The 27390-nt window shown below is 50.3% G+C and overlaps 1 protein-coding gene across 2 annotated transcripts; it reads left to right on the top strand.

The window, feature by feature from the left end:
* On the top strand, positions 1–27336 carry LOC101797871 (uncharacterized). Of its 2 annotated transcripts, XM_005008845.5 has the most exons (15): positions 1–142; positions 274–786; positions 6986–7060; positions 7483–7532; positions 8253–8306; positions 12304–12454; positions 15905–15987; positions 18611–18775; positions 18901–19179; positions 19877–20034; positions 22327–22535; positions 22962–23026; positions 23559–23723; positions 25425–25496; positions 26767–27336. In XM_005008845.5, exons 2-15 carry the CDS (start codon positions 600–602, stop codon positions 26875–26877), a joined length of 1824 nt encoding a protein of 607 aa, XP_005008902.4. In that variant the 5' UTR covers positions 1–142; positions 274–599; the 3' UTR covers positions 26878–27336. The 2 variants fall into 2 exon arrangements, with proteins under 2 accessions (XP_005008902.4, XP_012948842.3); XM_013093388.5 differs by lacking the exon at positions 1–142 and having other exon boundaries at positions 168–786; positions 25425–25509.
* The last annotated feature ends 54 nt before the right edge of the window (positions 27337–27390 follow it).

Raw genomic sequence — 27390 nt, 5'->3', positions numbered from 1 at the left:
CCCCCAGCCCCTTTTGGCAGCCCCAGGGCTGCGGCTTCCCTTCGGCATCCGCCGGCAGGCGGAGAGGGAAGCGGAGGGAGGGAGCAGGAGCACTCCTTCAGCCCACGGCTTATTTTTTCCGGTCGGTGCTGGAGAGGGGGAGGTAGGACGAGCCCAGCGCCACGGCTGCCCCCCTCCCTCTCCTCCTCTTCCTCCTCCTCCACCTCCTCCTCCTCCTCCTCCTCCTTCTTCTGCAGCACATGGGAAGCAAAAACTTTCTCTCCTCCTCCGCAGGGTGCCCCCGGCAGCCCCCCGCCGCCTCCCGGGCCGGACCCCGCGGCGGATCGCAGCTGGAGGATGCGGCTCTGCTCGGCTCCTGCGCTCCCATCCCCCGGGCGATGAGGAACGAGCCGTTTTGGGAGCATCCCCCGCCGCTTTGAGGGCTGGGGAGGAGCGGATTGAGACTTGGATCGGACCTGGCAGAGGGTCACCGAAGGGATTTGTGCAGGAAAGGAGCTGTTTTCGGGGGAAAAAAAATAAATATATATATTTAAAAAAAAAATCAGATGCTGTAGCAACACCAGGGAGGCAGCGCTGCATTGCTTTGCTTCAGCCCCATCATGGGCACGGGCATGTGCTCCAGGAGGCAGAAGGGGCTCCTGCAGACCGGGTTTTGCCTGCTGGCCGTGGTGTGCTTAGGCTCGGGAGTTTTCCTGTACCATCACTTGCAGCAGAAGGTGCGGAGCGCTGAAGCCCTGGCCCAGAAATACAAGCAGCAGCAGGAAGCGCTGTCTGCCCAGCTCCAAGGTGAGTGACCGGCTGTGTGCGTGCCTTCCGAGCTTCCTTTGCTTCCCCCCCAGCCCAGTGACAGGCAGGGAGCATTTGTGGAGTGAGGTTGGACTTGTAAAGAGCTCTAGGAAGATGTCTCCTGGTTCTTTCCCCCCCTTTGCTTTCTAGAGTTCCTCAGCCTGGAGTCTGAATTGCTGCACGCAGCAGCAAGGGGACGGCTGGGGTGGGGAGTTCAGCTGTGTCCTGCTGGATTCAGATCTCCCTACAGCTCCCCTTGGCTAGTCCTGCATGGATCTACATGTGAAGCAGTAAAAATACAGACAGGGCTTGCACAGGCTGCTGGAGCAGGCTCCGAGACCTGGCTGTGCTCTCTGGCCAGGTCCAGAAAGTGAAATAAATAGGCAGGGGGCCCTCTAGTAAAGTTTGTTGTACTGTCTGTTACCTTTGTGAGAAAATAAACCCCTTTCTCAAGAGATCAGTCTGTGGCTCCTGCCAGCTTGTTTGGGGCTGATTGGAAGCTCGCTGCTTACAGCAGCTTTAAAAAAAATAAAACCAGAGGAGGCAACGAGCGCTGGTTCCTGTGGCGAGAGCAGCTGGAAGGCACGCGTGCTGTGTGTGTGCCTCCCTCCCCTTTCTCCCCCCTTCATTTGTCCTGCTTACAGAGATGCCTGCCTGTGGGAGAGTGACGTTTTAGCCCATGGAGACATCCCAGCAGGGAAGGCTGAAGTCAGGTTACGTTGTCCCACTGCTGAACTCTCTCTCCTGTGGACGGCTGAGACTTCCCCATCTGCCCAAGCTGCGGTGCCAGCACCTCTCGCTCCAGTTGGGCTCCGTTTGCTGAGCTTCCTGCAGAGCAGCTGGGGAGGAATTCACTCCTTGGGAGCCCCTGGTTGTGTGTAGAGCTGGATGGGTTATTCTGAGTGCCCACAGGACGAGTCTTCCGTGGGCAGGATGCTGTTTGCATGTGGCTTGTGCCGATGCCTCAAGGTCAGGAGGCTGATTTAAGGCTTTTTCATAGAGCAGGCAGGATTAGATGGTGGTGCTTAAATCCAGAGCTCTTCCTCGGGCTGAAATCAAGCGTGGGGTGTCTGCTCTGGCCTCTGCTCACACAGACAGTGACTTCGGTTCTGTAGGCTGTGTTGCTGGGGATTTCTGCAGGTTTGTGGCTCAAGATGTGACTTCTGGGTTAAACCTTTTCAGGTGGCTTTGCGTGCAGTGTTGTGATGCGAATTGAACATGAGCTTGTGCTCAGGGCTCTGTATTTCCATCAGAATTGGGGAAGCAAATCGATGCTCGTGTTTGTCACTCAAGGAAACATGCTTTAAAAAAAAACAACAATGTTTTGAATTGATCCATCAAGCGTAAAGGTTTCCTGCTATTACCTTACATTTTGTTTCCTTTTCTTCTCCCTCTGTCATGAGGCATTCAAACACCCACAGCTCCTGGTGTGCTGCACAGTCCCAGCCCCTGCAGTCCCCACCTGCATCCCGTGTTTGCGACACCGAGACCAGCAGGGCAGAAGCCATCCCCTGTCCCCTCCTGGCATCACTTGGAGAGGGGCTGCTTCAAGGAATGAGCCGACAGCCTCAGGGAACCCCGCTTCTGGGAACAGCAGGCTCCAGCCAACAGCTGAGACAGGCTCATAATATTTTTTTTTCCACCCAAATATGTTTAAGCGGCCGCTCTGTGGCCTGTTGCTGGGGTTTCTAACCCTCTGCCAGCCCTCCCGTTCCTAAATACAGTCGTTGCCATGGATACCCTTTTTTATTTTCACAAGACACTTGTCCAACAGTTTTCAGAGGCGAAGCTTCTTTTAGGATCTGGGAGAGGCAGGCCCTAAATAGGGGCCGCCTCCGTGCAGCCGCATCCTGCACGCCCGGCCGTGGCCCTGCACAGCTGGCGGTGCTGGGTGCTGAGCAGGGAGCTGGGTGCCAGCACCCCGAGGCTCTCCTGCCCCGTGCTGGCTTGGAGTGAGACTTGAATTGCTGCTGGTCTGCGGTGTCCGATTCGTCTTCCCAGCCCTACAGAAGGAGGATGTGTTATGGGGTGGAATTCAGCGCTGTTTGTTTCCTCCTCCTCTTAGGCTCTAGCACCAGATGCGGTAAATGCTTCTGGCTGCCTCCGAATTCAGCTGGAAAGGGCAAAGTTTGGGCCGAGAGCGAGTGAAAGGGAAATCGAGCGGAGGAGGGAGTGGAGAGGGATGGCCAGAGCTGCCTTGAAACAGCAGCGCCTGTCCCACACGCAGCCAGGGAACAGAGCTCGTCTTCTCTCTCAAAAGAAGAGCAAAGCAGCTGCTGACCTTGCTGCAGGGTAAAACAAAATAAAAACATGCAAAGAGAGGTGCTGCTGGCAGCGTGCGACCCTCTCAGCCTCCTGGAGCCTGCTGCTGGCTGGCACCCATCCCACCGGGCAGCTTGGTGCCCCTCTCGTTGTGCTCCGGGTGGCATCGAGGAGGAATCTGCTGGGTTTTTCTGTCCCTGCATCCCTCGTGTTCCTGCACGGAGGTGTCTGAGACTGCGCGGAGCCTCCTTGCCAGATGCTGGGCTCTGCTTTAAGGGCTGGGATTTGGGATCTCGCTCGGCAGCAGGGCTGGTGCTGTGGGTTGTTAGCTGTGATGTGGCTGGATGGGGGCTGGCAGGAGGGTTTCTCTACAACAAGCAGAGCAGCTGAGAAGAAAGCTCTTTGCAGGTGATCAGCTGGGCCCGTCTGCAAGGCTGGAATCACTCTCTTCCCGTCACGGATCTCCTAAAGTCTCCCTGGCAGATGTTTATCTCCGTACAGCTGAGATAACAGTCCCTTCACCCTGCTTTCTGAGGTCTTGTAAAATGAGAACATGTCTGTGGAAAGCCTGGCCTGTTCTCCTTTCCCAAAGGCAAGGCACTGCAAGGGATTTCATTGTTTCAGCTCTGCATTTTTAGCTCACTTGGCAGCAGGTGACAGTGCTTTTGCGCTGAGTGCTGGCTGGATTCCAGCCTGGATTTAGACACTGACCACCCTCCACTCCCTCTTGGAGCTGTGAATTGTTAAAGACTTCCTGGCTTCCTGTCTGCTCGAGCTGCAAGTGCCATTTTTTGGCCGGCCGGGCTGGGGCTGGATCCCACTGCAGAGGTGAGCGGGGAGACTGCCCTGCTGCTGAGCTGTGCAGAGCTGCACCCAGCGTCTCCAGGCTCTGCAGACCCAGAGAAATGGCAGAGGAGGTAATTTATTTTATTTTTTTACTTGCTGGAGGTTACTTCAGCTTATTCTATTTATATATTTTTAAAAATGTATATATTGAAAAAATCCTCTGCTTTGTGGAGCTCGCGCTGTGCCTTCTGCTGCTGCAAACCTATTGCTGTAGGGGCTTTCCTGTGCTTTAGTCTCGTGTCTGCTGAGTGAGCACCTGGTAGCTCGGGGTTATCTGAGCAGCTTTCTGCACAAAATAGTGATTTTCTGCCTGTTCCTTTGCGAGTGAGCCTCCCACCACATCAGATACTTGTGCTCAGGTGCTCTGCTAGGTGAGCCTGCAAGAAAGTGAGATGCTCTTAGCAAAAACACGCGTGCCCTGAGCTCACAAGGCTTTGGGGCAGTGGCTGATGTGTTTCAGCTGACTATTGTGTTGAACGAGGCTTCTCAGCGTGTGGCGAGAAAGCACTCACAGTCTCTTATGTGCTTACCTGCTCGCACAGCGAGCTGGGCAGGGAAAGCCCTCGGGGTGATGCTGGGAAGTGCCTAAAAATAAAGCTGTCACTGGAGCAGATGCTTGGACAGCCCCAGCAGTGGGCTTGCTGCTTATCGCTGTGCTCAGCGAGGGAGGCGTCCTTCCAGGCTAGCCACAAATGAATATTTCTGCAGGGATGGTTTGGAGAAGGCCTCGCTTCAGAGGAAAGCATCAAGGAAGCGGCCCGGCCCAGGGGAAGGATCCTCACTGCTGGCATGTCTCTGGGTTAGGAAGGGAAGCCAGAAGGAAGGAGATAACGTGGCTGGAGGCTGGGAATTCCTGAGCAAGAGCACCACGCTTCCTGCCCCATGAGGAAGGTGGAAGAGGGAATTGGGTGGCTCAGGGGACATGATTTGGGTGTGAAAGTGTGCCTGGGGAACAGCTCCTCGCTCTGAGCTTGCCTTGCCGTGAGCCCAGGCTGGTAAAGCCTAAAAAATTGTCCTCGTACCTGCACTGTCTAAAAGCAGCATGCTCCAGGAGGAGCCAACTGTCTTGTACTGCCGAGGCTTGATTTCAGGCCAGGACAAGTCACCGCCTGGAAGCACCGAAGCTGCTCCTCGGGGGACAATGGGATGCCGGGATATTTGGATTCAGTTCCCTTCTTGGAGCCAGGACCTTCAGTGTGTAGACTGCCAGCCTACCCGTAGGCTGAGGTAATGCTCCAGGGGGCTTGGGAAGCAGCTGAACTGCCACCAGCGAGACCCTTGGGGCTCAGCACTTTATGTCTGCCTTGAAATACCGCCCCTTGTTCCCCTGATTTGCTCAGGCACTCAGTGGAGATGACTGTAAATATGAACAGATCTGCTGCTAGTAAACCAAAGCATGATGAAAATCCTAGGCTTGGACCCAGCCGGTGTCATGAGTTTGGCTTAAAAATCACAGAGGTAAACGAGCTGGAGGTTATTTTTCTGTGCAGAACAGGCCCTTCCAGCAGGGAACGAACCCCCAGCCATCGAGAGTCTCCTGTAAAGCCACCAGGACAGCGCAGACCACGCATGGCCCTCGCAGTGGCACTGAGGATGAGCTGTTGGGTAGGTAATGGAGATGAGAGCTGTGTGACCTCCTACAGACTGCGGCGGTGAAACCACTCAAACCATCCTACCTGCGGGCTCCTCGGAGGCTTTGAAGGAAGTGGTGGTGGAGCACAGGCTGGGAGAGGTGTGTCTGCGGAGGTGATATTGCTTTCCAGCGCGCTTTATTCGATGCCAGGTTGGATTTGCACAGCCATCTCTCCTGTCACCGTGCCGTGCTCAGCCTCTGCGCCCTCCTCGCTCTGCCTGCAGGACTGCTCAAGGCTTGGCAGTAATTTAAAGTGCAGAAACACCAACTCGCGCTGACATCTGGGTTTCACTTCGCTTGCAGGGAGTCTGAAGGCTCAAAACCCACACGTGGTTATGCGATGTGACTGGCTCTGTGCTGTTGTTGATCAGTGAAAGCCGTGAGCTTCACCCCGTTGTTGCTCACCCACGGAGAAGGCGTTGGAGGAGATGGGTGGCTGGAATTCCCTGCCTGGGGAGAAATGGGTGGGGTGGCAAAAAGGTGCTGCTCTTGGGTGGTTTTTTCTTTTCCTTCAGGGGCTACGAAGGTGCCAGTTGTGCTTGTGGTAAGGCAAGGCAGGAGAGTCCTCATCAAAGTGAGGTTCTTGTGTGTCCCTTCCTCAGCATCATGGTTCCCATGTGGTGTGCAGGATAATTTAGGCAAATGCCTGACTTCTAAGATGCCAGGATCACCTCCGAGCACTTCTTTGTGCTTCTTTGAGAGCCACATCTGTGCCACTGATGGTCAACTCTAAAACAGATACACGGGTGCTTTGTGGCACCGTGGGAGCCTCGGTGCAGAGGGGCTGCAGGAGCTGCCTGCTTGCAGCTGGGTGCTGGGACTCGGGGACAGCTCTCGGTTAGTGCTCAGGCGTCAGAGCGGATTAAAATCATCATCCGTCAGGAGGTTTCTCTGGCACTTCCATTTGTCATGTGGCTGCTGCACAAAGCAGCCTCGTCCCTCTCCCTGCTCGGCTCCCCTGCGCAGAGCACAGATGCTCTTTTGTGTGAAGAGGAGAGGGAGCTGCTGACTCGCTCTTCTTTAGTGGCCTTGAGGGCCTGTTAATGGTCGGGGATGGAGATGGGGGTGGAAGGGGAGAAAACATCTCTCCCACGTGCTGCTGATCCAGAGCAGAGAGCCTGGAAGGCTCTGGCTGTGCTGAGCCTGGAGGTGGGCTTGGCCTGTAGATGTGCAGCTCAGCCACTGGCCGCCAAATCCAGCTCACAGCCCAGGCTCCGAAGCAAAACCTGAGTGCAGAGACTCGCAGGATGAGGCTGGTGTTGGACTGGGAATCTAATGCCAGCTGGGAGCAGACAAGGGCTGGACTGGTGGCTGGCCCTGAAGCTGTTATTGCTCAGGGTGTCAGATATGTGCATGTGTTTCAGCACGGTTGGTTTGCTTGGCCTGGAATTCAGGTGAGAATGTCTGGGAGGAAATGTCAGGGTTTATCTCACGCTCTGCCTTTCTCTGCTTCCCCAGTGGTGTACGAGCACAGATCCCGGCTGGAGCGATCCCTGCAGAAGGAGCGAGGGGAGCACAAGAAGACGAAGGAAGGTAAGTCTCTCGCGGAGCAGTGGCTGAAAAACACTCCAGCAGTGCCGTGGGGAGATGCACACGTGGCTCCCAGAGCCTTTTCTGTCCTCTGTGCAGTGTGTGGCTGTCTGGGAGGTGGGCTCTGTTCTCTTACATTCCTACAGATGTCTTCAGTCTAATCTGCAAGGGATAGCACCCATCCTGATGTGTCTGAGCACTTCGGAAGTGATAGCAATACCTAGCGTTAGAATGCTTTTCCTTAGAAATGGTAACTTCTAAGTGATCTGAAGATGCTGAGCTCTATAAGGACTTCATAATATTGGCATCCCTATGCTCCCCAGTACTCAGACACTCCAGACTGCCAAATCCTTTAAAGCTGATGTACAAGAGTAAATACAGAGGCAGGCCCTTGTAAATTTAATTGTCTTCTCTTCCGTTTCTAGATTTTTTAGTGTATAAATTAGAAGCTCAGGAAGCTCTCAACAAGGAGAAGGTACGTACAGTTTATTCCTCAGAGTGTCTGTATTTTCCTGCGTGTTTGTAAGGATGGCCAAGACCTTTGTGGTACCACCACAGTCATGAGGCCAGGGCTGCTGTCTGGGCTGTATGAAAGACAGTGAGAACATTTGGTCCAAAAGCAACTTTGGCCGACTCTATCTTGCACGGCTGATCACGTGTGAAGATCTGCTTCATCTTAGGGATAGATCAGGTGTGAAGATCTGCTTCATCTTAAGGCTGTGTTGTGCCGAAGCTGTTCTGCTTGCTCTCTCCTGTGCGATAGTGCAGTGGAAGGGTTACAGCCCTTTGTGGAGTCACAAGGCTAGTTTTATTCCTTTCTCAGAGCATCTGTTGGTGAGATGCTGAGGGAGAGGAACAGCTTTTAGCTTGCTCATCTGTGGGTGAATGTCATCTTGTTACACGAAGGAACTCGTGGATGAATATCTGAATATACTAAGGTCTGGGCAGCTTGCTTGCAATTTGTACTCACTTGCTGGTAATACTTCATACCTTACTGAGTCTTCATCTTGCTGCTGATGCAGTGCCTGGGCGGGTGTTGATGTGTTTCACATGCCTTAGGCTTTTCTGGGACCTAAGGTTGGACTCGATGATCTTGAGGTCTCTTCCAACCTAGAGATTCTGTGATTCTGTGATTCTGTGATTCTGTGATTCTAATGGCACCATTAAATCTTTCTTTATTATTTTTTTTTTCCAGCAAGACTCTATGAACAGATACGGGGCCCTCAGTTCCCAGCACAAGATCCTGAAGGTAAGGTTTTGGTCTGATTTCAGTCCTCACCATTTGCTACACGTTAGAGTGCTCCCCGAAAGGTAGCTCAGAGCTTTCACTTACCAGAGATGCCTGGGAGAGACCAAGGTCTTCCTGCAGCTAGTGCCAGCCCAGAGGGCTGTGGATCCATGGTCCCGTGGCGTTGATCCATGTTTCCTCCTGGCTGTTCAGATTTATGGGAGTTTTCCTATTTATTCTGTTGGGCTTTGTGTCAGATTACAGTCTCAGTGTATACCTCATTTCAATGGTAGCCTTTGTGCAGCTTATCACAGAGGAGTTTTGTTGCCCAGCATGTTCTTTTGTGTTCTTGTGTTCCGTATCATGAAAATGGGCCTCTTCACTGCATCCTGCCCTGCTGGGCTAGGAGAATGTACCTTAAGGCCAGGTGAGGTGGCTCACAGTGGTTTTAAAGCTTATCAAATGCTCTACCTGAACCATATCACAATGCGAAAGTTGGGTTCTGTTAGCGCAGTGCAGCTGTGGTCTGTTGGTGGTGATGATTTCCTTAATGTTGTCTTGAGCTGGAGCGTTTCCAGCCAAGCAGTGATTTAGTTCTGGGACGCAGGGAGCGGGCTGGGATCCAGCAGCCCTGAGCACCACGGAGCAGAGCTGGACGTCCAGCTGCCTGCCTTTGGATCAAGCTCTGGGAGGACGGAAGCGCAGCTCCCTTGGGCATTATCCAGCCCTGGGAACACTCCTCAGCACTGACTTTTCCTCCTCGTAGCAACTGCAGCCTGAGCAGCGTGCTCCGGTTTGCTTCTCGCCCAGGGACAGTGAGAGCACTTCATCCTGGCTCTCTTTCTCCTACTGCCTTTTATTGGGAGGAATTTTTCATCTATTTTGTAACTGCATTTACAGCTGCTGAAAGACAGGCAAGCCCTTGGGACTGAAGTGTGGTGGATTAGAGCTTCCCCCTCCTGAAAACGCAGCACTCAGCTCTACTTGTAGCTAGCTGTGGGGCTTAGAATAAGGTTTGTTTCTGGAGCACGGGCAAAAAATGCTTCCCACTTGTTCTAGCTTCTTGACAAGGAAGAATGCTGCCAGCAACATCATTACCGAGGATGCAGAAGTGGGTGATAGACGTGTAATGCTGAACAGAAACGACGAGCCCTGTTAAGCTGAAGGTCCCAAAGGTGACCAAAACTTCTGTGAATCCACACCAGCGTTACCTGGCTTTGGTGTTTGTGGCCACTGGTGACAGCCTGGGTCGTGGTGTGACCCCACAGGACAGCTCTGTAGCCCACAGTTGCCTTTCTTTAGGTTTGTTTTCTTCTGCTCACTGCCCTCGTTTGTCAATGTTTTGTTTTGCTGTGTGCAGTTGGAGATGAGGGGCTCTGCAGGGAACCACCATGCAGAGAAGGCGTCGTTTGGTGCTGGTTGGGGTTCGGGCTGCTGGGGGGTGTGTGTCAGCAGGAAACTCAGCTCCCTGCTGTGGGATCTGGGCTGTCCTCAGAGCCCTGAGGGTGCTGGGGCTGACCCTTGATCAAATCCCCTGTGCCAGTCTCTGCTGAGACTGCTGGTTTGCTGCCACTGATGCTCTTTTCCACGTGGGCTCTCCTGATGCAGCAGGTACCAAAGGAAAGCTTTCGGTTTTGCACTGCCTTTTTCTAGCTGCTTACAGAAGAAAGGGATCAAGCTTGCTTGACTCCTGAGCCGTTCTGATCTGTAGTGAAGCTCTCTGTGCCTGATTAACGTCTGCAACAGGCAGCCCAGTCTCAAGGGCTTGGCTTTGTCCAAAAATAGCGGCTGCAGCAGTTGCCTGTGTCTGGATTCCTGCTGGGGCCAGACTTCATCTCCTTATAACTCCTTTCATCTTCTTGAGTGAAGATTGAGTATTTTTTTTTTAGCATCTTTCTGTAGAACGCCTCCTGGCACTCACGGAACAGGCAGACAGCTTTAAACAAAAGACTTCTTCACATGGGCTTCCTGAAACTGCGGGGACCTGGAAGCTTGCAGTGAGGTGTGCCCTTCCTTTGCTTGTGGGCGAGTCGGGACGTGGGGTTCCTGATTTCTCCCACATTAGCTGAGTTCTCCCAGTGCTGCAGCACTGGCACGGTGGGCAGGGTCCCAGCGATACGTGACGGCAGTGTGCTCTCTGTATTCCCTCACCCCTCTGTGTTTGTGCATCATTTCCACCCCACTCATGTGCAGTGTCCTGCAGTTTCTGCTTGGGTAAGCACAGCAGCATCTCTGAGGCAGGAGGGGAATGATGTGAGCCAGATGGGCAGCTCTGGACATGAGAGGTTCCCGGCTTCCTTGGGGCTTTGCTGGCTCGAGAATGCTCTGCTTCCACTTCTCTTAAATAATATTTTTTGGAAAAAAAAAATATCATGTAGCATATTCTGGGGCTCCTGTCCTGCAGCCACCACACAGCTCAGCATCTTTAGATCCTTCCTGAAGTTTTCAAGCACCAGCCTCAGTAACTGGGTAGGAGGGAGGCTGCTCTGTGTGCTTCGTGAGCTGGGCTCAGGTGCTCTGGGTGACCTTGGCCAAGGCACTTCTCTGTTCAGCTTCCTGCTGCCGTCAGAGGAGGAGAATTTGAGATTTCCCCCCCTTCTTCCTGACCATGAGCAGTGTGGGGACACACAGCTCGTGGCAGACAGAACATGGGCTGGAAATTAATTGACCTGAGCTGATGAGGACTTCAGGTGCCTTGAATTGCTCAGGGTTTCTTATTAAAAAACAATTCTCATGTGCTGATGTTGGTGGTTTCTCTGAGGTGGTCAGCATCCAAATGATTGGAGGGGTCTGGTTTTCCTGCGCAGCTTTTTGCCAGTGGCTCTGATGGAGCTGTAAGTACCCAAGGTCTCTGAAAGCCAGAGCAGGAATCTTTTTTTATTCTCTTCATCTTCCTTTCTGCTTCTGTGATCTGATTAACCCAACATCCTTGTTTCTTCTTTGTTCTCTCTCTGGGACCCCTTCATACTGAAAGTTTTTTCTTCCGTTGCGTGTATTTTTGGAGCACAGTTATTTCGCTTCTTTTAGCTAAGGATAATTGCTCCGGGGGAGAATGCCTGGGACACAGATACTTTGTTTTACTGGGGATAAATGCCAGCATCGATAGCATTTTTTTAGCATTTAAAGAAAAAAAAAGGGAAAAAAGACATTTGTTTTACAGGAAGGTTAATTGAAACTGCTGCCTGCGTCCTGAGGAGCTGCTGTGTGGAGGGGCCAGGGTTCACCTGGGAGCCAATCCATCTGCATACCTAATTGGTGTTGACAAACTGAATGTGGAAGGGTCCCTGCGTTACCATGGGGACCAGAAAGGAGGTGAATTCTGGTTCAGTGGGTCTGAGCAAAGGGATGTCTCGGCACGTTTTCTTCTCTGGCTCTGCGAGAGGGGAGGGGAGGAGATGGTGTGTTGCAAAGCTCTTACCTGATGAGTTCTGGCCTGCTTCAGATACGGTTTGGGGTCTGCTGGGTGTCCTGCTATCCAGGTTAAACCTTAACCCTGCTTCAAGGTGAGCTACTCCTGCAGCGAGTGGGCTGATGCTACCTGCACTGTGGGAACATTTATCCTTGCAGGTAATGCCGTCCTTAAGCATCTCAGGGACTCGGGGAAGGACCCAAGATTTGTGCTGTGTATCTCAGGCGTTTGGGTTGCTATCAGCTGAGATGAGAGCCTGAGTTGCTCTTACTGAGCTGAGTGCCAGGGAGGAGTAGGAGTGTTCTTGGCCGTGTCCCAGAGCCTCCATCTCTTTTTCAGGCAGGCATGGACTTGCTCACACACTTCTCTTACAGTTGAGTAGCTTCTCGGGAGATCTCCCATGCTGCTTCACAATGCTTTGGCGTTTTACATCACTCTCAAACCAAAGAACAATTTTTTTATCTGGAATTTTTAGCTGCCTTACTGGAGGAACCGAAGTCTCATCTGCCTCCCCAAGCAACTCATTAAACAGAGACACTTGAGTGGCACTTGACAACAGTTAAATTACTCCTCCCCTCCCTAATTGTACTGATTTCTTTTTGTATTCAGAACCAGCATGAAGATGTCAAGAAGCAGCTGCTTGACCTGCAGCTGCAGCACAACAGCTTGAAACTGGAACATCGTAAGACACTGGAGACCCACAACCAGAAGTACGCCCAGCTGCAGCAGGAGAAGGATAATGAAGTCACAAACTTGCAGGGTAAGTGTGATGGAGAGCCAAGAAAACACCAGGTAGAGGATGGGTCATGAAGATCTGAGCTCAGGAGAGGACTGTGGCTGTTCTCCAGGCCCTCCAAAAGGTCTGGAGAACTGTAGGAACACCTGTGTGTGGCTGCAGGGATCTGGGGCTGTAACTGCACTGGCACAGGGACACAGAGGAGTAGAGATTCCTTTTTTTTTTTTTTTTTTATATAGCCCCATGGGAGACTGTGTTACCTTGGATTTAACTGGTCTTTGAGTTCACTGGGGTTCAGAGACCCTGCACTGTTGTACTGCGTGGGCATCCCTGGCTTCTGTCAGCAGTAACAGCATTTCTTGTGGTATTTTCCAAGCCTAACTTAATTTTGCTGACTGCTTTTACTGCAGCTGCTGCTTACCATATTTGTGTGGATTTGCAAAGCCAAGTGAGATGAAAACGTTGTGCCAAGTGCTGACCACATTCAGACTGAAACAGCCCATGTCCCAAGGAGGGGACACTCAAAATGGATGAGACACCCAAAAAGTAGGAGGTGTGAGGCTAAGGCAGAGGTGTGTGCCTGTAGTTCCACCGTAGACTGGGCAGAAACAAGAGGTTTATCCACCAGATAATCCTGCCTTCCCCTGTCCTTTTTCTAGTGGGAAGGTGTAGCCAAGTTAGCAGAGAGATTTTCTGTGCAGAGAAATAACATCATGACATTTAGAGATCCCATCTATTTCAGCATATATTTTTCACTTCACTGTATGCATTAAAAAAAAAAAGAAACCATTTTCTGTTCCTGAAACACCAGAATTCTGTAAATTCCAACACTTAAGCTTGGGGGAGAATTAAAACATACTTCTTGTAATTAATTGTGTAGGTCTATAAAATGCATTTAATATGCAAGTATTGCAGAGAATACCCAATCCATTTAATTCCTAAAGAGTTGTTTCTATTCAGTCTACTGTTTAATTAGATCATGTTTTTTTTTAAGATTCACATCTGCTCTTACTTGAATCGGGTCTGGGAGAGTGACAGCTGCTGTCACTTTCTGTGGATGACCAGCAGAGCCCCAGTACCTGAGGAGTATTCACGGGTTAAAAAAAAAGAACTTGAGCACAAGCAAGCAAAACCTAAACATCTGATTCAATCTCACTTCTTGAAATATGCAGCCACCAATGGAGTAAGAAAATTAATTCTGCCACGGGAAAGAATAATGATCAGAAAAGCAATCTGAAGAAGGAGGCTAGCCAGGAAGGTCAGCGTAAGGCTGAGATGCATTAATATTCTCTGTACACCTTCCCAGGCTGTTGCTCACTCGGTCCCATCTCTTTTCTGTGCTTGAAGCTCAAACTGGCTACTAAATCTTCCTCTAAGAGAAAGTGCTGGTAACCATGGCATACAAAAGAGCAAGACAGTCTTCTGAGAAGTGGCAGAGAGCTAGCAGCATTGCTAATGCCTCGTTTTCTTTCCGTATGTTCCATTAGTGCTTTCTATATATAATGTGTCCTCAGGAGAGGTGCTGGAAGGTGCGCCTCCACCAGCAGGGGCTGTGAAGAAGGAGAGGGCTCTGAACAGTCGGCATTGCTCCGAGTTGTTGGAGCAGAACTGAGGGATTAGTGCTGGGTTCAGTTGTGAAAAGGAAACCCGTGTCCTAGGGGTGCTGGAGGAAAGCAGAAGCCCACAGAAGTACGAAGGAGCTGGGTTTGGTGGCTCCTTGTCGCTTTACAGTTTGGGGACAGCTCTCAGGTCAGGGACAAAGCCGTCTGGATGTGCATGGAGTGGGGACTGATGCTGCTGTACCACACAACCAGTGGTTGTGGTGCTGCTGAGGTGGTCGCACCCTGTTCCTCAACATCCCTCCTTCTGGAAGTGGTTTTTGAATGCCAGTTAACAGGCTGTGAGTACATGCTCTTGCTAAGCCAGCTGAAGCTTCCTGATCTTGTTAACATGGGCCTTTTTAATCCTGTTTGCCTCTTTTCCCCCTCCTGCTGCGTTATGATCTATTTTCTCTTCTGCTTTGTAAGAATTGCAGGCTATTTATGCTGCGTTTCACACCCCAGCACAGTCTGTCCTCTGCTGTTCCCCCACTCTCATTCCGCGCTTTCCATTTTTCCCTCACCGCACACTGGCACAGCCTGCTCTGAAGGCTGGGTTTGAGCACTGCTGAACCTGTCTTACAGATAAAAGGGCCCTGTAGCTATAACTGAAGCTTTTCTCCCATTGATGGCATTGATTCAAAACCCCTGGCGATGCCACTTGGAGCAGAACTTCACACCTCTGCCATGCTGGTGGCAGAGGAGGGCCCTGCCTTGGCACGAAGTTTTTGATTTCCAGGTTCTGAAGACCTGGATGTGAGTGAGGCTCAGAGAAACTCTGCTTCTTCTGGGCATCTCTCCCCACTTGAGATGCCTCTGGTTCTCCTGAAGGGCTGCGGGGGTGTCTTTGCTGTGCTCAGAGGTCTGAGGAGTAGTGGTCCTGGAGCCTTCTGTGCTCCTTCTGATGTTAAATCTTTAACACGAGGGAAAAACACAGTTTGCAACCTCAATAGCACTGTCCTGTCCCGGGGTGGATGTTATAGAAAGACATACCCCTGTAATTAGAAATATCTACAAGCTTGAGCTGAAATCGTGCATGTGATTCAGCCTGCAGCCGAGTGACTGCTAGGGGAAAAAATCCCCTCCCTGTCACAGCAGATGCAGCAATTTCTGCTTGCAGAGAAACCCTAGTGCACGCAGTTAGTGGTATTTTAAGAGAGCTTCAGGCTCCAAAATAAGGCTGATATTTTTTGTGTCAGTCTTTCTTTTTATTTGGAGAACACATAGTTATCTACAAGGCACTGAAACGTAAGTTTGTGTCTTGTCATTGAAGCACTAAGCGTGCAGGGAGCTTGAAAGGAGCCCAGTCTGCGAGCTGCAAGGCACAGGCTTGCTGCTTAATAGCATGGGAATAAACATCCCTGAGGACCGAGTTGTTCTATGCTTGCTTTTTGTTTGCTGTGTGTTCTTATTTGTAGCATCCTTTCAAGAAGCTGCTTCTCCGTGCAGCTGGGGGGAAGCTGGGTTGAATCTGGTGCATTCAGGAGCCCTGCAGAGCTCTCCTCCTGTCTCTCAGCCCCCATTTTCCTGAGGTGGGGGCACTGACTGCTGCTTTCCCTGCTCTCCAGCTGCAACGGATAAGGGAAATGAAGAAATAAATCAAATTATTTTGAAAGCGAGCACAGCAAGAGCCTGCCCCTGCTAGCAACAGCTAGCAGAGTCGCTCTGGAGAGGAGCAAGTTCCTTGGGTGGGGAGACGAGATGAGGAACAGTAATTTGGGTCTGGTAGGTCTGTCTGGCTAGCTCCTAGCTAGTGCTTCACTCTAGTTCCTGAACTTGGAGAGAGACGTGTGAGGTTTCACAAGAATTAATGGTAAGGACAGACACTGCACTTGCAGAAGTAGCTCTCTTCAGTGAATTTGTTCTTCTCTTGCAGATACAGTCTTTAAACTCAGAGAAGAGAGCAAGCTTCTTCGCAAGGCCCACCAGGAAGTTCACTCTCAGCTCCTTAATGCCCAGGTAATCCACAAGGGGATGTCTGGGGCCATGTGGGACAACCTTTCATTGGGGCCTGGGTGCACTATGAAATGCTCCCCTCCCTAAATAATAAGTCTGGTTAGTAACTGCATTCCTGCATGGTGAGTTGCCTAAAATAGTGCTGGTGGAAGCAATGGAGAGGCTTTCTGGATACATTTTCCAACCTGGAATCTGTCCCAATAGCTGGAAATGCAGATGAACCATTGGGACTCATGTAGCTTAAGTGAGCTTGAACCAGCTTCTTCCCACCTCTGGAACACCTCCTGTCGGTTACCTGCATCTCAAATGCTTCTACCAGAAGTGATTATGAATTGCCTCTGCGTATGCCTATAAAATTAATTGCAGAGTGAACCAGCAATGCAGAGGTGCCTTGCCTAGCTTGCTGGGAATACAAATAAGTGCTCGGCAACCTTGGAAGAAAGGTCCCCTTCTGTCTCCTTTTGAAGCATTACTGGAGGTAGACCTTGGAAAGATTCAGAAAAATCTTTGCAAACAAGAAGTCAGTGTTCAGTAACGAAGGTGCTGGAGGGAGGCTTTGAATCTGGAGGCCAGGTCCGAGATGCAAGCAGGGTTGGCTCAAGGCTAGAGAGACAGCAGAGCATGAAGTCTTGTTGGTATGGCATGGTGCTCGTGCTCTGCAGATGCTGTAAGCCTCCCCAGCACGCTGCAGTCCTCCCATCACCGAGTGCTGCTCACCCAGCTCGAACGGGGAGCTGCCAGGTGGCATGGAAGAGGGGAGAAAGTCTGCTGGAGGAAGCAGAAGGTAGGGATTTAAGGTCTCCACAGCTTCTTTCTGGCTCTGTACTGAGTCAACACGCATGTGAATGTGCTTTGTTAGGAGTTGCACTGCAGTCTGGATTAGCCTTGCCTGGTGATTAACAGCCTCCTGGTAAGTGCTCCTGTGGATCATAGGACGAGCTCGAAGCAAGGAGCTACTTGGGGTTGGTGCTGTTGACAGCTGATTCTTCTGAACTGGAGGCTGCATTTCTGCTGGCAGCATAGGGGTGGTGGCTCTTGATTTCTACAAGATTGCTCGAGTCCTGCCCTGAGCTGCCCTGCAGAAACGCAGGGAGTGGGCGGCTCCAGAGCACTGCAGGTAGCTGCTTGTTCCAGCCAGGATCCCAGGCCCCTGACACCACAGGCAGCTGCTGTTTGACAGCTCTTTGGCTCACGTCGGTGTGGTTTGAAGGGGCTCAAGTGGACTCTTGGTGTTTCTGACTTCCCTGCCTTCCGAACTGGGACCTGCTACTGAGCTGTTCTCATCCATTCCTCCTCCATGAGGCCACCGCAGGCTGGTGGGGTTCTCCACATGGACACCTGCAGTGGAAAGCAGAGACCTTGGGTCTCCCTAGGGGTGAATCCAGCAAGCCCTTACCAGCAACTGAAGCATCAGTCGCGTTCACTTTTCAGAGATGCTGATGAGTTCCCCGAGCCTTAGCCAGGTGACTGAGCCCACAGTAGCTGTCACAGCAGCTGCTCTGCAAGGTAAAACGAGGCAGGGAAGAACAGAGCCCTGTGTGCACAGCTTGCTATCACGGGGTGCCAGCAGCGTGCGGGCACCTGTGTGTGCGCTGCCTCCCCTCTGGGCAGCCCACCTGCACAGCCTCTCCACGGGCACAAGGTTTGCTTCCATCTGTCTCCTTCTGGCTGGAAGCAATCCCCTGCTAGGGCTACGTCCCACGAACAGCTCTTGGCTTCCTTTTCCTTTCCTCGTTCTTTTTTTTTTTTATTTTAGCTCTGCTGAGTTGTTTTGTTGGCTTTTTGTTTTGTTTTAATGTTTGTTTTAAGGTCAAATTTCAGGGGGAAGAACTGAAATCAACAAAGCCTGCTCAGGAATTAATTTCCTGCTAAACTTTCCTTGCTGCTTGGAAGCTTTCCTGCTCTGCCCAGTCCCCACTCTGGTCCATTTCCAGGTACCTTGGCAAGCACATGAAAAGCTCTCTCCCCTCACTTCCCTATAAATAATGGGGGTAGGAGCGGGGAGCTTTTCCTGGATAGCTTTCTCAGGCTTTCCTTTTCAGGGTTGGATCTGGAAGAAAAAAGCTGCCGTAGAAAGAAAAGAGTTACATTTGTTTAACAGTCCGGGAGAATCGATTTTTCATTTGTCTTGCAAAGTAAATTGAATTGTCAGGTGGAATTATGCCAATTATTGTCAGCCCCTCTGAGATGAACACATTTCTCCTGTGGAGCTAACCTGAATGTACATGAGAGGCAGAGGAGGAGAAGGAGCCACACCTACAAGAGCCAGGACAGGATTTTTGTGCAGAAGCAGGGGTTATGTTAACAGCTCGTGCAGTAAATAGCGTTGCTCAGAGTACTGGTGTCGTGGGTCAGTGTTTCCAAGGTGAAAGTATGCAGTGAAATAAGATGCAAGACTGGCAAAGAGACAATACAAAATATCTGTGAAATCTGGAGGGAAAGCTCAAGACCAGCCTTGACTTGTGATTAATGGTTGGGGATTATCTCCAGCTGTATATATATGGCTTCTTTTTTTGGGGGGTGTATCTGTGCTGTGCAACTGGTCGTGAGCGTGGCTGTTCTTAGCAAGGAGTTGTTCAGCCCTGTTATCACGCGAGGTTTTTCTGTACCTCTTTTGTTCCCTCAGACCCAGATGGAAGAGTTCAGGCAGCTCAAGGAAGCTCTGCAGAAGATGCCAAGCTTCAAAGGAGGAGGAGGAGGAGGAGGAAAGGGGCAGCAGCAGCAGCTCCAGGTGCTGAAGGAGCAGCCCCTGGGGCCAGGCAGCAGCCAGCTGCAGCTCATGAGGCAGAAGGTGTGGTAGTCCTGAGTAGCTGGGAGGCTTTCCAGGGCTTCTGGGGGTTTTCAGCCCTGGACTTTGAACCTGAGGGAATGCAGTCTGTTCCTCTGATGCTCACTCTTTGCCTTTCTTCCCTGCAGGCTTTTCCAGTCAATCTGGAGAATCGCCCGGCTGGGAGCCTGCTGGCATCGCAGGTCTCTGGGCTGCGGAAGCAGGCAGATGGTCCTCTGCTGCCGGGCCAGGGCTCCTACAGCAACAATGGCCCCAGGTCACAGGGGAGCGTGCTCGTTACCCACCCGGCCCCTCTGCAAGATGCCAATTTGCCACCAGAGGCTGTGCCAGCCTGGCCAGCAGGACACGGGGACAGCCACGTCATCCGATTCACCCGGACTGTGAACAGCCTCCCGAACGGGAACCCAGTAAGTTCTGCAGAGCTGATGCTTCTTGTCTCCCTGAGAGCATGCACCATGTGCTGGGCACTAGGAGGAACCGCTGAATCTGTCTCACTCCAGAAGCCTGTATTTAAAAAAAAAAAAAAAAAAAATTTACTCATTCCTCTTGAAAAAGGAAGCTAGTTCACTAGGGACTGGGTTTGCCTTTTGCATTAACCTTGTTAATTTCCTGCAGTCTGCACTAAAATAAGAAGTTCTTGTCTTATTTCAGGATTGTGAACAGCAGTGAGAATACTTGGAAGCTGCTGTGCATATTGTGAGCTTGTTCTAGTGAGCACAGTGAGGAACAATAACTGCCAAAATGGCAATCATCTAAGTATAGTTAGCTACAAATGCAATTACTATTATTATTGCAATGTGTTTCCTTGTTGAAGAGTTCGTGGTGCTCCTTTTTCTCTTGGAGATGAAGCTACCTGAGATGAGACATGCCTGGATCCCATAGGATCCAAATCACTTCCTCTTGGCTGCATGGAAGCAGAGTGACCTCTCGTACTGCAGGCTGGCTGGACAGGGCTGTGGATTTGTTCTGGAGCACTCTGAGTCTATAGTTCCTTGACAAGAGATTTCTGGCCCCTGAGTGTCAAATGCAAGAGAGGTCTGCAAGAATATGATAAGATCAGGAGCTTGTGTGTATCCTGAGCACATCTGTGTGTCCTCCCTGCAGGATGTAAAGATGGTGATGCGCATTCACGTGAACAGCCACGAGGAAGGCCAGGCTCCTGCATTGTCACTGTCTGACCTGAAGCAACCCTCTGCAGCAGAGAAGCCCAAGATGCCAGACAACCACCACTCAACAGGGAGCAAACAAGTGCAAATGCAAAGGTTGGTGATGCAAAGCTCCCCTCTACTCTGCCCTCAGGGTCAGAGGTACCACATAGCCTAATCTCTGGTCTTGCTCCTTTTGTGTTTCTTGTGGTTTCTACTTGGAAAACAATTGAAGAAAGCGTTATTTATTTATCCCTTGGCGATCTACTTGTAACTGCACGCTGCTGCAGGCATCCATCTCAGCCCGAAACCAGAAGATCGGTCATGCTGCAGGCACTGCTGCGTGAATGCAGACGTGTGGGTGCTGGGCTGGCAAAAGAGGAGCAAGGATTGCAAGGATTCTGTGCTGTTGGAGCACTCTCTGTAGTGTGCCTTTGTACTTGACCTGCTTGTTAAAGGGATTGCATGGGGAGGAGGGAAAAGAGTTACTGCTGGGTCAGTGTGTGTTTCCCACTAGCTGGAGTGGAGGGTGGAAGCCATTCATCTTCAGCACCAGGGTGGCTAAGGAATTCCTTCCCTTCCTCTAAATAAGAGTGATTAAGAGCCATAATTTGCTCATTTTGAGCTTAGAAAGAGCATTCGCAGGAGGGTGTGATGGGTTCCTGCAGGTAACAAGGTCAGTGATTATTGCAGTATGGTATTTGTATTGCTGTGGTACCTGGGAGTCTAGGCAAGGACCAGGATCCTGTTGTACTGGATGCTGCACAAGAGGAACTGTTTTGTGTCTTAGCAGCACTCACACAAGACAAGTCTGCTGTGCAAAAGGAAGAAAATGTCTTTTCTGAGGCTGTAATTCATCAAATTCTGGCCAGAATCCAAAAACTGACTCAGAAAATAGTGCTTCCTTATTTAACTTATTTATCATCTGTGTGTGTCCAGGTCAGATCTGTGCAGTTTACTGGAGAGGAAAGAAAAATTAATTCCTGCTTTATTTGTAAAAGAGACTTTGGGATCTCATTCCAAACTATCCATCAGCTAGATTCTATTAATGCATTTTCTTTGCCCTGTTTGTTGTTCACTTAACCTGCAATCTTTTCAGGTCAGAGATTGTGCTCTGCATGTTTTTTTTTTTCAAAGGGTAGTATCCTCCCCATGCTGCTTCAGTAGGCAACATCCTCTGTGAAACTCAGAATGCAAATACTGGCCTTGGTTTGGCAAATGACTTCCCAAGGACAGAGACCATGCTTTTCCTGTCCTGGATCTATCATCACGAAACTATTGAGCAGCTGAAGGCTGTCGTTTACATTGGGTGGTGGTTGTGATGTGAGTGCAAAACCCAGCTTTCTCGGGAGGTGCCCATGGTAAGAACAACACCAGATGCAGAAGAGGCCGTGCATCCCGTGCCAAGAGCTGTTGCACAAGGTGGCTGAGACCAGCAGATTCCAGATGGGAATTGTTGGGCTCGATGGCCAGTTCGCATGGTGATGGCTTTGTAATGGGAAATCTGAGCTAAAGGCTGGGCTGTGGTTTTTCTTACTTGCAAGTTTGTGTGGTAGTAATATGCTGGCTTCAAAACACTGCTAAAGCTGGGGCCACTTAAGAGCCTGAGGCAGGGAGAAGCACTGTGTTGTGGTGGAATTACAGCTAACCTCACCAAATAAAGAAAGAAAATACTTTACTTTTCCCATGTTCACCTTAAAAACAAACAAGCAAAAAAAAAAAACACAAAAAAAACAAACAAACACCACCACCAAAACCATATGCCAATGTTTCATTTCAATTATTTGTCCCTGTTCTGTTTGTACAAGGGAGAGACACAGGCTGTTTGAGAGTTTATAGAGACATTGATTAAAGCACCTATCCTAGTTGCAAATCTTCATAAAGAGCTTGTAACTTCAAAAAGGACCAGACAATGGAAATCAGCACTTCTGTATTGCAGCTCTTCTATTTATTTTGAAATATATGCTTTTTCCCCTCATAGGTCAAAACCCTGCAGTTTTACTTTAGCAGCACTTTTCATTTTAAACGACGTTGGAACATAGAGGAGTTCTGGTTTGGGTATTTTTGAAGAAACTGAGATTTATGTATTTGGGCGTGTGTGAGGCTTGAGTAAGCATCAATTTTGAGTTGGAGTTTATTGCTATGTGGATGTTACTGTATCAGCTAAATAAGATTAAGGCAGTTCTACAAATTGTGTTTATAAAGCATGACTTATGTGGCACGTGTTCTGTTTCACGTAGCTGCTGGTAACTAGTGCAATTGCTATTTTGAGAAAAATATGAATCAAGACAAACTTGTGCATGCATTGTAGGTTGGTTTTCTGCTTGGCATTATGAAATGGTGTGTTGAAGGTTCTCTTGCATGTGCTGAGTCAGGAGGTGCCTGCTTTGTTTTGTGCTGTTGCTGCAGCTGGAAGGACATAGTCAACAAAGTCAATGCCCAGATGGACGGCGCCCAAGTGCACAGTTACCCTGAGAGCCTTCACCTCGACCCCAGGCCTGGGCAAGAGACTCAGAAGGGCAGCTCGCAGCCACCGGGTCAAAAGAGAGGAGCAGAGCATCAAACAGCTGACCAGGGTAGCGAGAAGGAGAAGACAGATAATGAAGAGCTAGAAATGGGTATGCTTTCCCGAATTCCATGCTGTACAGCACTATTTTATAGCGGGGTCCCTCCAGACCACTGTTCTGACAAGACAATCAGCCTCCCATAGGAATTGGTTTAATGCTGGTAGTGGGTTTTCTAGTTTAGTTAATTGCCTCTGTCAAAAAGACACTGATGCCAATCCTGCGTGTTGCTAGGCTGAGGCAGTGACCATCAGGTGGCTTTCTGTGCAACTAACTGATGGCTGTGGGCTTGAATGCAGGAGAACAGGGCAGGTGGGAGCTGGGGCTGCTCTAAGGATCCCCTTTGAAATGCTGACTTGCATTCTAAAGGCATTGTAAAGATGACCAGATCAGAGTTTTTTTGTGAGCTCCCTTTTTGTGAGTGGGTTTATTTGTTTTTAATCCAGAGATGACTCTAATAATTGTATCCCTTCCTTGCAGATGCAGGAATGATTGAGAGGGAGAACTTGCATTCTCAGAAGGAGACTGTTGTCCAGGAGCCCATGGTAAGAAATGCAGCTGTGCTGTCATCAGGACACAGCCCTTCCTATAAATAAGAACCCAGTAATCTCATTTAAGTAGATGCTTTCCCAGAAGTCTATGTAATGTACAACTCCAATTTCCTTTCTGGTTCTGGGGGGATTCAGATGGACAGTGAAAACTGAGCTTTTTTGGTTTTAGAGCCATGAGTGTGCTTGGTGAGATGGATGACTGGAGAACTGCTATGAAGCCAGTGCTGCCTGTCTGCCTGGATGTTAAGACAATTCTTCATCTCAATTTTCCTATTTAAAAAAAAAAAAAATAGAGGATGGGAAAAGACAGGAATGCTGCTAAGAGTAATCAGTGGTCTGTTCAGGGGGGACAATACTCCTGTGCCCTTACTGGTGTAGTGCCAGTCCTTCCTCCTGAGATCTGGGTCCCTTCTGGGCAACAGCCTTTCCCAGCTCCTTGGCTTGCTGCTGATGGTGGGCTCGTGTTGGCCTCTGTCTCTCGAGTGGATATCTTCTCTGGTACTCACACGAGGCTTTTCTTGTCCAGATGCCGGATGATGCTGCAGATCCTGCCCAGGATCCCAATAACCAAGGTGAGGATGAGTTTGAGGAGGCTGAACTGGAGAGACCTGACTTTGAAGAGAAGGTGGGAGGTTTGGAGAAGTTCAAGGAACCCAGCGTGAAAGAAGAGTCTAAGGAGAAGCCACCGAAGGTGACTGACACAAGGGCAGCCAGTAGGGGCCCAGGGAGAGATTCCTGGCTGTGAATGGGGCGAGTGGGGGGAGGCAGAGAGCTTAAGGGCTCAAAGGAAAGCAGCATGTTCCTGCATGGATCCATAATGCTGTTGCAAGGATGTGGCAGGCAGGAGAAACCTCTCTGAAAATCAGCAGGTCAGTGCCAGAACCAGTTCTGTCTGTCCCCTCGGCTTCTTGAAGTGAGCACAAGTCTTTGGAGCACCTACGTGGCTGGAGAGACATGGAACAGGAGATGTCTCACTACATGGCTATTACTGTAGCTGTATGCTCTTTTTTAGCACTTCAGGTATTAAAAGTAGAGACAACAGCAGGGGGCTATGTTTGGGGTCTGCTCAGAGCAGCCCTTGCTGTTTGTGGGCAAGCAGCAGACTCCTGACAGCAGTGACAGGGTGCAGAAGCTCTGCTTTCTTGTTCGCCTGCTTGCAGGTGACAGCCATTTATTTTGCAAAGTGTTGCTTGCTGTCTGAAGCCAGGCTCTGCATCAGGGAAATATCAGTTTGTTTTGACATGCACCCGAGTGTTGCTTGGTTTAAAAAGGAGCGTTTTATCTGTCAGGCTTTAAAGTCGTGATCAGTGGTGAGGTTAAAAAAAACAAATCCAGGCCAATTTAGTCAAGCAAGGAGGATACCTTTCAGATGGGGCCGTGCTGCATTCCCTAAAGAGCAACCATAAATAAATTGTGGATACCTAATGTGTTGTATAAGGAGAAGTGTTGGTGAGAACCTGTGTTAACAAGTACCACTTCCCTGAAAATGTTTGTTTTACCAGCTTGGGCAACTTCTCCCTGCTATCTGGGCCAGACCATGCAGGGGGCACGCCTTACAGTAATGTCTGAAGCCCACTTCGGGAAGAGGTGGTGAAACAAACGTTCCTGTCCTTCTGCTTTCCTCACTTCCCTTTTCTCTGGGCTGGTTTACACCGAGCTCCTCCTCACTTTTTAATGCATCCAGGTTCAGTGCAGTGCGAGCCTGCTTGTCCTGTGGGGACTGGGCACAGACCACGTTTGTACCAGCAGTGCTGAGTCAGGTTGAGCTTCTCCCAAACGCAAAGGCAAACGCTGCCAGTTCATCTCATTCCTCTCCAGGGATACATCCTCGAGGTTGTGGTTCTAAGAGCAGAGTGGGTCAGGGTAGAACAGCTGGCTTGTTGTGAAGGAGTTGTCTAAGAAAGCAGATGTCCGGCTTAACTGTATTTGCTGGAAGATGGAAGCCAAGCAGCCCTGTTGGAGTGTCTGTAAATCAGCCTTGTCTGAGTACCCAGATCCTTCTGTGAGCTGTAAATTATTTAAAGCGTTAATATTTCAATCCTCACCAGTGAGAGAGGCTCTAAAAATATCCCTGCTAGTTTGTTCTGTTTTGTCTTCAAATTTGGTGGCGGGACGTAGTGAGGGGAGCACAAAGACCTCAAGCTGGGCTGATGCAGAAGCTGTGCAGGACGTGCGTGGCTCCCTGCAGCCTGGGACCTGATGCAACTGCTGGATGTGTGAGGGTGGGGAAGGTACAAATGGAGTTGGGGTTGTTTCACTGCCTCTCTGCTGCCCTGATTCCTGAGCCCAACGTTTTCCAGACCTGGGGCTGCAATGCCAGAGGGTTTATTCCCCGCAGGGGCTGGAAATGGGTCGGGGCAGTGCTCAGTGTCCAACGTTGTGTATCTTTCAGGATGCTGGCAGACCTGCCAAGCCCAGGGAGGACCCGATGGATGACTATCAAGAAGATCAGGAGCAAGAAATTGTACGACACCAAGGTTCCTCTTCTTTCCCTCTTTGTGATTGGTACCTGGGTCTGTTGGGATTCAGGAGCTGAGCATGGCTCAGCTTTTAGGAAACCAGATGCGAGCACTGCCTTCAGTTTTGTCTCTGCTCAGTGAGGGGTTTGGTCCTGGCTAAAAGATGGAGAAAGCTTTTAAAATCTGAACTGGGAGAGAGATCCATAAAGAACTGAACTTTTATTTTTTTTTGAAGGGTGGAAGTAGGAGAGTGGTTTTTTTCTTTCCTCATGTGTAAATCTGTAGCTGAGATGAACTCAGAGTTTCGTGGCAGCTGCTCGGGGATGTGTTCTCCATTGGAGGCGGTCTCCGTGACAGGGAGCTGAGTGAATGGAGACACGACAGCCTTCCGTGCAGCCCCCAGAGCCAGCTGAGTGTTGCCAGCTACCTTACGGTAACATTTAAGTGGGATGTTTGGTTCACCAGCCTTGAAAGTCCACGATTTTTTGTGACTAGAATGCAATGGAGACGGGAAAAAGTATTAATGTAGGTGCTGCTGAGCACCATTTCTAGATGAGGTGCACAGGGGGAAACATTTGTTCCATGTTTTATTTGAGAGCCGGGCGTCTGTGAAAGGGGCATTGTGTGAGCCCCAGGAGGGGTCACTGCTTCCTCCTGGCTCACCTGGCTGGAAATGAAGGATTCTCTGCAGTCTTGTTAAGAGCACTGAGTTGTATTCATCCTCTTCTTGTCCTTTGTGAGTGGCTGCTGCTGGCATTTTCTGCAGTTTCAGCACGCTTGCTGATGAATTAAGGGTTTGGACTGCCTGCTGGAAGTGAGGATTAAAAAAAAAGGTAATGTGTGGGGAGGAGAAAAACAAAGCTGATGTCAGGAGTTCTCCTTGCCCTGTGTAAGAACCTGGCTTGTACACTCTCTAGTTGGACACCAAGGTGCCAGCAGATGCTGTGCTGGCTGCTGCATGTCCTGGCTGGGACTGTTAAGCAGTTTGGATGTGGTGGAGGTCAAATATCCTCTCATGTAACAGTGGCATCAGGCTGAGATGTTAAAGCGCACGAAACGTGGGCTTCTCAACTCTGCTTCTTGGCAAAGCGAACTGCCAGTGTCAGTGACAGGTCCCTGGCAGAGCTGCGCTCCTCCCTGCCCCTGGGTTTCCCAAGCTGGGCTGGTTGGGTAGAACTGCTCTGCGCAGGAGCAGTGTGGTGCTGAGCATTAGGGTCTCCTTTCCCAGCTGGGCCCTGCTGATTTTTCCTTCCTGGCTGTTCCCTCTGCACCCAGGAGGATCACGGCGGTGAGGTGGATGACAACGACGACCTGGAACTTGTGCAAGAGCGGAAAGAGCACGCGGGCATCCGGGGAGCTGACGGCAAGAAGGATGACTACTACTGAGAGATGCTGAAGGAAGAGGGATGCGCTAGGAGTGAGGGGACAAGAACTCCTCCCAGGAACTGGCTCCTGGACTAAGCAGAGCCCGGAACAAAGGCAGGAGGAGACGGCTGCCTTGGCAGGCACCGAGCAAGGTGCTTGCAGGTGTGCGTTGCATCTACGTGCGTGGGGCCACTCCTGCTTCTCTGGTCGATAGCATGGAAGTGCTCTCAGACTGTAGGAATGATTTTATCCTGCTGCTTCTTTTAGAAGCATGTGTTGATTTATTAAGTTCTTCACCCTCTTGTTTTCCCCATCCCCTCTAACTGGAGAATGTTTCTTTTTTTTTTTTTTCTTTTTTCTTTTTTTTTTTTTTTTACTGCCTGGGCAGGGGGAGGGATGCAGGACTATAAAAGGGTGCCTGAGCTGGTCCCTGGACTTACTTGACTGGTTGCTAATACAAAGGAATCTGTCTTCATAAAATATTTTGCTCAGTAGTGTTTCTTTAAAACGTCTTTTGCTCCTGTCAGAGCAGGG

This window comes from Anas platyrhynchos, chromosome 22 (assembly GCF_047663525.1).
Source record: "Anas platyrhynchos isolate ZD024472 breed Pekin duck chromosome 22, IASCAAS_PekinDuck_T2T, whole genome shotgun sequence".
NCBI classification, from domain to species: Eukaryota; Metazoa; Chordata; class Aves; order Anseriformes; family Anatidae; genus Anas; species Anas platyrhynchos.
Note: the sequence above shows the minus strand (reverse complement) of the source record. Positions and strands in the feature narration are given on the sequence as shown.